Source organism: Thalassophryne amazonica, chromosome 9, assembly GCF_902500255.1.
Source record: "Thalassophryne amazonica chromosome 9, fThaAma1.1, whole genome shotgun sequence".
NCBI classification, from domain to species: Eukaryota; Metazoa; Chordata; class Actinopteri; order Batrachoidiformes; family Batrachoididae; genus Thalassophryne; species Thalassophryne amazonica.
The window spans coordinates 78,311,798-78,323,947 of NC_047111.1; the positions used below are offsets into that span (position 1 = coordinate 78,311,798).

Consider the following 12,150-nt stretch of genomic DNA (forward strand, 5'->3'; position numbering starts at 1 on the left):
ATAATAATTGATCAACATATTGATTTATTCTGCCTTACAGAAACCTGGTTACAGCAGGATGAATATGTTAGTTTAAATGAGTCAACACCCCCGAGTCACACTAACTGTCAGAATGCTCGTAGCACGGGCCGAGGCGGAGGATTAGCAGCAATCTTCCACTCCAGCTTATTAATTAATCAAAAACCCAGACAGAGCTTTAATTCATTTGAAAGCTTGACTCTTAGTCTTGTCCATCCAAATTGGAAGTCCCAAAAACCAGTTTTATTTGTTGTTATCTATCATCCACCTGGTCGTTACTGTGAGTTTCTCTGTGAATTTTCGAACCTTTTGTCTGACTTAGTGCTTAGCTCAGATAAGATAATTATAGTGGGCGATTTTAACATCCACACAGATGCTGAGAATGACAGCCTCAACACTGCATTTAATCTATTATTAGACTCGATTGGCTTTGCTCAAAATGGAAATGAGTCCACCCACCACTTTAATCATACCTTAGATCTTGTTCTGACTTATGGTATGGAAATTGAAGACTTAACAGTATTCCCCGAAAACTCCCTTCTGTCCGATCATTTCTTAATAACATTTACATTTACTCTGATGGACTACCCTGCAGTGGGGAATACGTTTCATTACAGTAGAAGTCTTTCAGAAAGCGCTGTAACTAGGTTTAAGGATATGAGTCCTTCTTTATGTTCTCCAATGCCATATACCAACACAGGGCAGAGTAGCTACCTAAACTCTGTGAGTGAGATAGATTATCTCGTCAATAGTTTTATATCCTCTTTGAGGACAACTTTGGATGCTGTAGCTCCTCTGAAAAAGAGAACCTTAAATCAGAAGTGCCTGACTCCGTGGTATAACTCACAAACTCGCAGCTTAAAGCAGATAACCCATAAGTTGGAGAGGAAATGGCGTCTCACTAATTTAGAAGATCTTCACATAGCCTGGAAAAAGAGTCTGTTGCTCTATAAAAAAGCCCTCCGTAAAGCTAGGACATCTTACTACTCATCACTAATTGAAGAAAATAAAAACAACCCCAGGTTTCTTTTCAGCACTGTAGCCAGGCTGACAAAGAGTCAGAGCTCTATTGAGCCGAGTATTCCTTTAACTTTAACTAGTAATGACTTCATGACTTTCTTTGCTAATAAAATTTTAACTATTAGAGAAAAAATTACTCATAACCATCCCAAAGACATATCGTTCTCTTTGGCTGCTTTCAGTGATGCTGGTATTTGGTTAGACTCTTTCTCTCCGATTGTTCCGTCTGAGTTATTTTCATTAGTTACTTCCTCCAAACCATCAACATGTCTATTAGACCCCATTCCTACCAGGCTGCTCAATGAAGCCCTACCATTAATTAATGTTTCGGTCTTAAATATGATCAATCTATCTTTATTAGTTGGCTATGCACCACAGGCTTTTAAGGTGGCAGTAATTAAACCATTACTTAAAAAGCCATCACTTGACCCAGCTATCTTAGCTAATTATAGGCCAATCTCCAACCTTCCTTTTCTCTCAAAAATTCTTGAAAGGGTAGTTGTAAAACAGCTAACTGATCATCTGCAGAGGAATGGTCTATTTGAAGAGTTTCAGTCAGGTTTTAGAATTCATCATAGTACAGAAACAGCATTAGTGAAGGTTACAAATGATCTTCTTATGGCCTCAGACAGTGGACTCATCTCTGTGCTTGTTCTGTTAGACCTCAGTGCTGCTTTTGATACTGTTGACCATAAAATTTTATTACAGAGATTAGAGCATGTCATAGGTATTAAAGGCACTGCGCTGCAGTGGTTTGAATCATATTTATCTAATAGATTACAATTTGTTCATGTAAATGGGGAATCTTCTTCACAGACTAAAGTTAATTATGGAGTTCCACAAGGTTCTGTGCAGTGATGCCGGTAACGCGTTACTCTAATCTGACCACTTTTTTTTAGTAACGAGTAATCTAACGCGTTAATCTTTCCAAATCAGTAATCAGATTAAAGTTACTTCTCCATGTCACTGTGCGTTACTATTATTTTTCATTGTGGGTCGATAGCAGCGTTAAACTTGGTCCGTGGGCAGGAGGTCGGGGTTCGACTGAACTGCCCACTTTCAGTGAGCTGTGAGCTTTTCATCCGCGGTTTTTTGCAGCTGCTCGACTCGTCATCTCCTCTTAAAGCGCGGTGATCAGCACACCTGCACTGAGCTTTACAAAGACATTTTTATACTTTTTTTCCTCCTTTATTTAGAATTCTGAGCTGAGCCGCTCCATATCGTCTCGTTAAAAACAGCTGATCCTCCGCGACACGTCAACAACTAACACTATTTTCCACTCAAATGCACCTAAACTCTCTTTCTGAGGACCACATGATGTGAAAACACAATAAAACTTTCTTACCTGTAAATCTGGTCACGTTTTCTGCATAAATAAATGTTATCCATTCTTTGTGCTCAAACGCCAAAGTAGGGGCGAATCCAGATGGAATGGGGGCGTGGGGGAGGGATGTGCCCCCCTCACAACACCCCTAGATTAAAGGTCCAGTTTTGAAGCCTTTTTTTACTACAACTACTACTACTACTTAAAATAATATTAATTTCGACAAGTAAAATATTTAGAGAGAATTTAAATGTTAGAAAAATGCTAGAATGAATTTAATAGTTACATTTATAAACAATGTAGGTTCAAAATTGCAAGTTTTACTGTTACAGTGCTGTCAACAGTTAAATATGAGGTCAAGAAAGAGGTCTTTATTTTACTTTTTATAAAACAAGTATTTATTTTCATTGAAGTCAAGAAAGGGTGACTATAAAGTAAGTTTTGGCAAAACAGGTATCATTGTCATGTTGAGATGGCAGAGGGTTGTTGTCGGCAGCTGGGGAAAGTAACTAAAAAAGTAACTAGTAATCTAACTTAGTTACTTTTACAATTGAGTAATCAGTAAAGTAACTAAGTTACTTTTTCAAGGGGTAATCAGTAATCAGTAATTGGATTACTTTTTCAAAGTAACTGTGGCAACACTGGTTCTGTGCTAGGACCCATTTTATTCACTTTATACATGCTTCCCTTAGGCAGTATTATTAGACAGCATTGCTTAAATTTTCACTGTTACGCAGATGATACCCAGCTTTATCTATCCATGAAGCCAGAGGACACACACCAATTAGCTAAACTGGAGGATTGTCTTACAGACATAAAGACATGGATGACCTCTAATTTCCTGCTTTTAAACTCAGATAAAACTGAAGTTATTGTACTTGGCCCCACAAAACATAGAAACATGGTGTCTAACCAGATCCTTACTCTGGATGGCATTACCCTGACCTCTAGTAATACTGTGAGAAATCTTGGAGTCATTTTTGATCAGGATATGTCATTCAATGCGCATATTAAACAAATATGTAGGACTGCTTTTTTGCATTTGCGCAATATCTCTAAAATTAGAAAGGTCTTGTCTCAGAGTGATGCTGAAAAACTAATTCATGCATTTATTTCCTCTAGGCTGGACTATTGTAATTCATTATTATCAGGTTGTCCTAAAAGTTCGCTGAAAAGCCTTCAGTTAATTCAAAATGCTGCAGCTAGAGTGCTGACAGGGACTAGAAGGAGAGAGCATATTTCACCCATATTGGCTTCTCTTCATTGGCTTCCTGTTAATTCTAGAATAGAATTTAAATTTCTTCTTCTTACTTATAAGGTTTCAGGCTCCTCTCCTTTGGAACCAGCTCCCAATTCGGATCAGGGAGACAGACACCCTCTCTACTTTTAAGATTAGGCTTAAAACTTTCCTTTTTGCTAAAGCTTATAGTTAGGGCTGGATCAGGTGACCCTGAACCATCCCTTAGTTATGCTGCTATAGACTTAGACTGCTGGGGGGTTCCCATGATGCACTATGTGTTTCTTTCTCTTTTTGCTCTGTATGCACCACTCTGCATTTAATCATTAGTGATTGATCTCTGCTCCCCTCCACAGCATGTCTTTTTCCTGGTTCTCTCCCTCAGCCCCAACCAGTCCCAGCAGAAGACTGCCCCTCCCTGAGCCTGGTTCTGCTGGAGGTTTCTTCCTTTTAAAAGGGAGTTTTTCCTTCCCACTGTCGCCAAGTGCTTGCTCACAGGGGGTCGTTTTTACCGTTGGGGTTTTTCTGTAATTATTGTATGGCTTTGCCTTGCAATATAAAGCGCCTTGGGGCAACTGTTTGTTGTGATTTGGCGCTATATAAATAAAATTGATTTGATTTGATTTGAAAGGGGGCAATACACAGTATTAAGAACAGGGGTATGTAAACTTTGGATCAGGGTCATTTGGGTAGTTCTCTTGTCATTTTGATTTAAAAAGAGGAAACACAGTTGTTTGTCAATAAATGGCTTCACCCAACCACTAACCATGAGTGAAAAAAGTTTTTGTGTTGTCAGTCATATTTTCTTAAAAATGGCCAAAAAAGCAAAAATTCTGCCACCAGGTTATGTCAATGTTTGAGCACAACTGTACATCCTAAATATCTCAATCAGAAATCACAGGGGTTACTAAGAAGAGATTGTGTGTTATGTTGGAGCCTTGGGTGGTTTGTTTTCTTTTCCCACAGATGGTTTGAACCTTCTTTTGCTGTCTGGACTCCTGCAGCAGCACCTGATGCAGTGACCTCCTCATGATTTTAAATGAAAAAAGAAGCTCCTTTCTTCTCTTTCTTCTCCCAGCCTCCAGCTTCCCACACAAAACAACAGTCTTTTTGTGTCACCTTTGCAAAGATAGTCTGATTTTTTTTTTTTTTTTTTTAATTATTCTTATTTTTAACACAAGCCTCTGCTTAACCTGTGACTCAGCTCAGCTTCACGGGTTTAATCTGAGCTTTCACTTTGACCTCTGCTGCTAGAACAACTCAAACCTTTATTTCTGGCCCTTTTCTGCATCAACGATATCAAACGGCAGTCATGCTAAGCATATAATCATACTCTAAGAATAGCAATGAAACATCTTTCAAAACTATTTTCCTGATAAGTTATGTGTGTAAGCGTTTTCCCTTGCAGCTGATTGGCTGGGCTCTGCTAACATTCAGACGATTGCTATTCAGGTCAGCGAGCTTGCAGAGCGGATGACGATATTCCCGAGGACTCTATTAGCTCATGCCGTGGTAAGATGTTGAGCTGCTGTGGGCGTTTGTCAGTGATAACAAACATGTTTGTCCTTTTTCGTCTGTCTCGACCCTCACTTTCCTCTGAAACGCCAAGGATGTCATTTCTTGTCCATACGTATCTCCAGAGGGTATACTCCACCTATAGTAAGGCAAGACTGTCTGACATCTTTGTTCACACTTTGTTATCTTGCCACCTTATTTAAAGGGGTCATATTGTGCAAAAAAATAAATAACATAAACTCCTCCATTACAAACAAAACAGCTCATTTTAGCTTTTGTGACATAGGTCAGAGCAGAACAGTCCTCATTCTTCTTTCACACGTGTCCACTGAGCTAGTGTGTGCTCGTGTGACATGCACACACAATTTGCAAAGCAGAGGGGTATATAGTCCGTGTCTCCATTCAAGAAATGCATCCTTTGAAGGCTGCATGGCTGGACTGCATGTGTCATAGTGGCCTGACTAGGTTGCCTCATTTTGAAGGCTTCTTGGAATGCAGCCGAAAAAGCAGCCTTCTTTCCAAAAGGAAGGAACAGATGTATCTGTTGCAGCCCAACCAATCTTAAGAGTCATATCACAACGTTTCCCCCTCAAGACAAAATTGTAGCTAAAATTTGTCTAAATTTTGACATTCGTGAATGAGCAAAGTTTATTAGTATAAATAAACACTGAAAATGATTATTAAACTATGGGTTATGCCCACTATGCTAGCTTGTTGCATGCAGCTGACAGGGTTGCTAGGTGAGAGGCGTTAGGGGTGAGATAAGATAACAATGTAATCGCAAAATTCTCCATAGGCTAGACTGGAAGGATTGATCTTCATACTAGAACACAGCCTTCAAAGGATGCGGCCACTGAAGTAAGACGCAGCAAGAGACACCTCCTCTTCAGGTAGGAGGTGGGGCAATCAGCAGCCAACTTAAAGTTGAAGGATCAAGCAAGTCTGTTTGGCAGACCTAGTTTATCCCCCCAAAAGAAACGTAAAATCACTTTCTATAAGATGTTTTCAGTCAACATGCAGGGTGATGACCCCCCCCCCCACACACACACACACACACACACATAAAACAGAACGCATACAACCCCTGGCAATAATTATGGATTCAACGGCCTCGGAGGATGTTCATTCAGCTGTTTAATTTTGTAGAAAAAAAGCAGATCACAGACATGACACAAAACTAAAGTCATTTCAAATGGCAACTTTCTGGCTTTAAGAAACACTATAAGAAATCAGGAAAAAAAATTGTGGCAGTCAGTAACGGTTACTTTTTTTAGACCAAGCAGAGGGAAAAAATATGGACTCACTCAATTCTGAGGAATAAATTATGGAATCACCCTGTAAATTTTCATCCCCAAAACTAACATCTGCATCAAATCAGATCTGCTCGTTAGTCTGCATCTAAAAAGGAGTGATCACAGCTTGGAGAGCTGTTGCACCAAGTGGACTGACATGAATCATGGCTCCAACACGAGAGATGTCAATTGAAACAAAGGAGAGGATTATCAAACTCTTAAAAGAGGGTAATCATCACGCAATGTTGCAAAAGATGTTGGTTGTTCACAGTCAGCTGTGTCTAAACTCTGGACCAAATACAAACAACATGGGAAGGTTGTTAAAGGCAAACATACTGGTAGACCAAGGAAGACATCAAAGCGTCAAGACAGAAAACTTAAAGCAATATGTCTCAAAAATCGAAAATGCACAACAAAACAAATGAGGAACGAATGTGAGGAAACTGGAGTCACCATCAGTGACCGAACTGTAAGAAACCACCTAAATGAAATGGGATTTACATACAGAAAAGCTAAAGGAAAGCCATCATTAACACCTAAACAGAAAAAAACAAGGTTACAATGGGCTAAGGAAAAGCAATCGTGGACTGTGGATGACTGGATGAAAGTCATATTCAGTGATGAATCTAAAATCTGCATTGGGCAAGGTGTTGATGCTGGAACTTTTGTTTGGTGCCGTTCCAATGAGATTTCTAAAGATGACTGCCTGAAGAGAACATGTAAATTTCCACAGTCATTGATGATATGGGGCTGCATGTCAGGTAAAGGCACTGGGGAGATGGCTGTCATTACATCATCAATAAATGCACAACTTTACGTTGATATTTTGGACACTTTTCTTATCCCATCAATTGAAAGGATGTTTGAGGATGATGAAATCATTTTTCAAGATGATAATGCATCTTGCCATAGAGCAAAAACTGTGAAAACATTCCTTGCAAAAAGACACATAGGGTCAATGTCATGGCCTGCAAATAGTCCGGATCTTAATCCAATTGAAAATCTTTGGTGGAAGTTGAAGAAAATGGTCCATGACAAGGCTCCAACCTGCAAAGCTGATCTGGCAACAGCAATCAGAGAAAGTTGGAGCCAGATTGAGGAAGAGTACTGTTTGTCACTCATTAAGTCCATGCCTCAGAAACTGCAAGCTGTTATAAAAGCCAGAGGTGGTGCAACAAAATACTAGTGATGTGTTGGAGCGTTCTTTTGTTTTTCATGATTCTATAATTTATTCCTCAGAATTGAGTGATTCCATATTTTTTTCCCTCTGCTTGGTCGAAAAAAGTAACCGTTACTGACTGCCACAATTTTTTTTCCTGATTTCTTATAGTGTTTCATAAAGCCAGAAAGTTGCCATTTGAAATGACTTTAGTTTTGTGTCATGTCTGTGATCTGCTTTTTTTTCTACAAAATTAAACAACTGAATGAACATCCTCCGAGGCCGGTGATTCCGTAATTTTTGCCAGGGGTTGTAAAAAGCTTAATAAATCCTACAAAGGTCCAGTAAATTTCCTGAAAGTTTCAGTTATCTTGGTTGTGTTGCATAAAAGTCATGTTCTTTCCAAAATATGCTCAAAAAATACCAAGGCATTTATGTTCCAAAGTCATGTCGATTGGAACAATCGTCTTCCCCAACCAAGGAAAAGACATTTTGCCTGGAGGCCTATTTCACCAACAAATCATACCATTTGGAGCATATATATATATATATATATATCCACACACACACAAATCTAAAACAGAGCTGACCTTTAAGGAACACTCATATTTTTTATTATTGTTATGAATGATTAAATAGGAAACATAACAACACATATAAGACTATACACAGATATTCTCTTAATCTCATTATCTGCAGGGAAAGGATAGGGATGTGCCAGTTTCAGAGCTGATGATCTCATCTCAGTCTCACTCAAATTAGAAATTCTGTGCCATTCCCAATGGCTCCTGTCCGTTATCCATTTCTCCTCCCTTTCATCACAGTGAGATACGACCGTATCACTTACGAGCAGGCGCTGTACACGTCAACAAAGTTGTGCAAAAACTGACAACATTTCTGCTACATACATCAAGAGATTGGTGGAATGTGAAGTGGTTTGTTGCATTTATTTATAGAGAGCTGCTGTTGAGAAAAGGTAAAGGGATTCAACGTTATCAAAGAGAATTGCTGGAAAGAACGGTTTGATGGGTCCTGCAAAAAGTGGGAGTAATAAATGTTAAAAGTCCAATAAAAAAGATTTTTATTTTGGGTATCTGTAAGAAAAGCACCTGTTAAAGGCACTCATCCGTGTTGTGTGTTTCTCCTGTGTCACTCTTAGAAGATCCGCTCACTTGCTTGTCTTTAATTACTGCGGATGCCGATCCCGTCCCGTCTTCAGTGTCGGTATGATTGGCTCAGCACCAGAGAGCTGACAGTCCTCGTGGAGATGTTTTGTGCTTATGTATCAGCCTCCTCCACTCTGTTATTATTGGACTACTAACAGTGTGATGTACTTGAGAGAGATGGCAGAATAACAAGCCAAAAAAGAGAGGAAAAAAATCCAATATGGAAACATGGATTTTTAAAAGGGCTTGTTGTTCTAAAAGTTGGAAAAGCTGCAGTAAATCTAAAATGTGTTGGTGACTGATCCAGTACTTTTTATTTTCTTATCTGGGTGCTTCCAGATGCTGCTGCAGTTTTATTACCACTCCTGCGAACAGGAACCTTGGACACGGGTATCTTCGTGCGCGGGGCCTCTTTAGTTTGACCGTGAGATTGTGCAGCATGTTTGACGGGGATCTTGGAGTCACGTGGTGTACTGGTGACCACTTTTTGCTGATGAGCCCCCTGATTCTCCTCATGTGTTTGTTTTGAAGTGGGAACTTTAACTTCAACATCAATGATCTTGTCTTTGCTACCTTCATCATGTGGGCTGAAAAGGTGCTCCTCTTGTAGGACAGGAGTAGGAGGGTCCACACCCCCTTCGTTGTCGACATGTTGGTTGTCCCGTACAGGTAACTTCCCTGATCGACCTCCTCCAACCACAGGTATTTTACTCAGCCCTGCTGCCTTTGCTGGTTGTGTCCTCCTTTCTTTGGTGGAGGCTTGGAGGTTGCTGCGTGAGTCAATCTGCAGTTCATCTGTTTTGGATGATGACACCTGAGCCCCATGAGCATCTGCGCTACTCAGCATAGCCAAACGACCATCTACAATGGAAAGTCCACTTGCTTTGATTTTAGCAGGGGCTGGAGCTTCACCAAGCAAAGGTGCTGGAGTTAGAGATGCAGAAGAAGCAGCAGCTGGAAGCAGTTTAGTGACCTGAGCAGGGGGTGATGGTGAAGCTTTAGCTATGACAGCAGGAGACTCGAATTGTAGACTAGATGTTGAAGCATGTTGCATCTTGTCTAAAGAGACTGTGGTGGTTGAAATCCTATCTAAAGAAGGGGGAGTTTGTTCATAAGCAGGGCATGGTTGAGTTTTAGTTGAAGCTGTGATTGGTGGTGTACTGGAAGAACAAAGATCTCTTACAGGAGAGGGAGAAACTGCACTGAACTCCACCAGACCCAGGGAGGGTGGAGGCTTGGAGAAACTCACTGGTACGGAGGTTGTGATTGGTCTTGATGTAGGAACTGTTGCCATCTTGGGGGAGACAATTGGGACCGGAGCAGAGATTTGTGTTGTTAAAGTGTCCATTGATGCCACTGGCACTGATAGTTTAGATTCTTCTGCAATTAACACTTGTGGTGGTATGTTTGAAGAGGTGGTTTGTGAGTTCAAACAGACAGTTGAATTCAATTTGGCAGGTGGAGAATGGGTTAAATGCGGGCTATGGGCTAGTGGTGCCTTAGTTGAAGCAGGAGGAGGTGGTGCCACATGGCTAGACGTACTTACTGGAGTAGTAATTTGCGGAAGTGCAGTGATCTCTGTAGCTACCTTGGCAGAGGAAGAAGTCAGAGTTGGACTAATTGAGGGAGTTTGGATAACAGCAGCTGTGGATTTTAGAGGAGCTGTAGTAAGAGTAGAGGTGGAGCTTGCCGTGGATTTTAGTGTTACTGGAGTCGCTGATATAAGGGGAGTTGAAACACTTGTTAATGTCACAGGAGGAGTTAAAGGTTTTGTTGGCGGTATGAGTGTAGACATTGGTTTAGGTGGAACGCAAGTACTTTCAGTAGCTGGACTAGAGTCCATGCTTGATGTGACTGAACTAGTAGTAAAAGAGGAAGATTTGACTGAAGTACTGGTGATGCTCGGCTTAGCATTGGGGGATGAGGCTGAAGTTGTCTTTGTTGTAGAAGTAAAGGATATTGTTGGGGATGTATTGGAGAAAGCTAGTGGAGAGGGTTTGACTGAAGTAGCCATGCTCATGAGTGTTGAAGTTAGTGGTGTAGAGGTGGTGGTTTTGGGTAGCAGTGTTGCGGATGGAGATGTTACCTCAGTCACAGCAGCACTGATGATACTGCTGGCTTTGCCCCACTCTGCCTCCACATCAGCAATGATGTCTCCACCCCCTGAGATTGAGTCAAAGGTCAAGAGAGAGGACAGGTCTGCCAGCAAGGAGCTCAAACTGTTATCGCCTGGTACCATGGGTGGTTCAGGGGTGGGTAATGGCGTCACATGCTCATTAGTTTTATTGCCTGATGTCACCTGGAGAGTTAGTTTCTCTGACAAAGATGTAGCTGAGCTGTCCTGTAGCGTTAATTCCTTGGCAGGCTCTGACTTGGGGCTTCCCACAGAGCGTGACTGGGATTTGGGGGTGAGGGGAAGGTCCTCTTTGATGATTTCCACACTGTTGGTGCGGGATGACATGAGAAGTGGGCTTGGAGGCGTTTCCTCCTGGCCTTCCCTGTCTTTCACACGAAACCGAACACTGCCAAAGAGACCCTTCAGCCCACGACGTTGTCGTTCCACCGGTTGGGAAACGGTTTGAACTCTGCGGTCCCCTGCTCCTCTTCGGCCTCCCCTCAGTAACGACAAGAAACTGAGGGACTTAGCTGACCCGGTTGAGGAAACAGAGGCGCGAGGAGGGGCTGCAGCCAAAACGCCATCTTCTCCAACATGCTCTTCCTCAGCCTGTTCACTTTCTCCTTGACTCACCTCCTGTCCCTTTCCGTGCTCTGACTCCAGTTCAGAATCTGCTGCAGTGGGCTCTGATGACCCGTTTTGGTTTTTGCTCCCGATCACAGGTGACTTCTTGTTCCCGTCTCCTTTGCTTCGAATGGAGAAGATGCTACCTGCCTTGCGTTTGCCAAACAGCTTGAATCCTTTTCTGATTTTTCCACTTGGCTGGGATTCACCAGGCGGGGGGTCCGTGTTCTCCATTTGTACATCCATCTTCCCGCTTACCGATCTGCTTGTTTACTAGTCCCCACCAGTACGCGGACTGAGCATTTATAAACTGTTAGCGTTGCCCTCCCCTGTAGTCGTGCTTTATCTCACTCGCCCTCAGTATGTTTCTGTATCGTTGTCTGTATCTCTCCCTCTGTCTGTCTCTCCCATCCAGCTATTTCTCCTCTATTTCTCTCTTCAAAGCACCTCCCCTTTGCCCGTTTTTTTTTTTTTTTTTTTTTTGGTCTGGCTGCTCTCCCTGGTTGCCATAGCAACTGAGGACCTAAGCAGCTTTCGTCAGCAATGCAGAGCCAGAGGCCATCATCAGCCCACCCTGAACACAGCTTTCTCTTCGTCTCTGTGTCTGATGACTGTTTACATAAACTGCAAGAATAGATACTCCATTAATACCACTGCATCATAGTCCAAATGATAAAGC

The 12,150-nt window shown here is 41.7% G+C and overlaps 1 protein-coding gene across 1 annotated transcript; it reads right to left on the reverse strand.

Moving 5' to 3' along the window:
• Window positions 1-8,156: 8,156 nt before the first annotated feature.
• si:ch211-244c8.4 (APC membrane recruitment protein 2) lies at window positions 8,157-11,936 on the reverse strand. The gene has a single exon (XM_034178474.1). It carries the CDS (start codon window positions 11,715-11,717, stop codon window positions 9,045-9,047), a length of 2,673 nt encoding a protein of 890 aa, XP_034034365.1. The 5' UTR covers window positions 11,718-11,936; the 3' UTR covers window positions 8,157-9,044.
• Window positions 11,937-12,150: the final 214 nt, after the last annotated feature.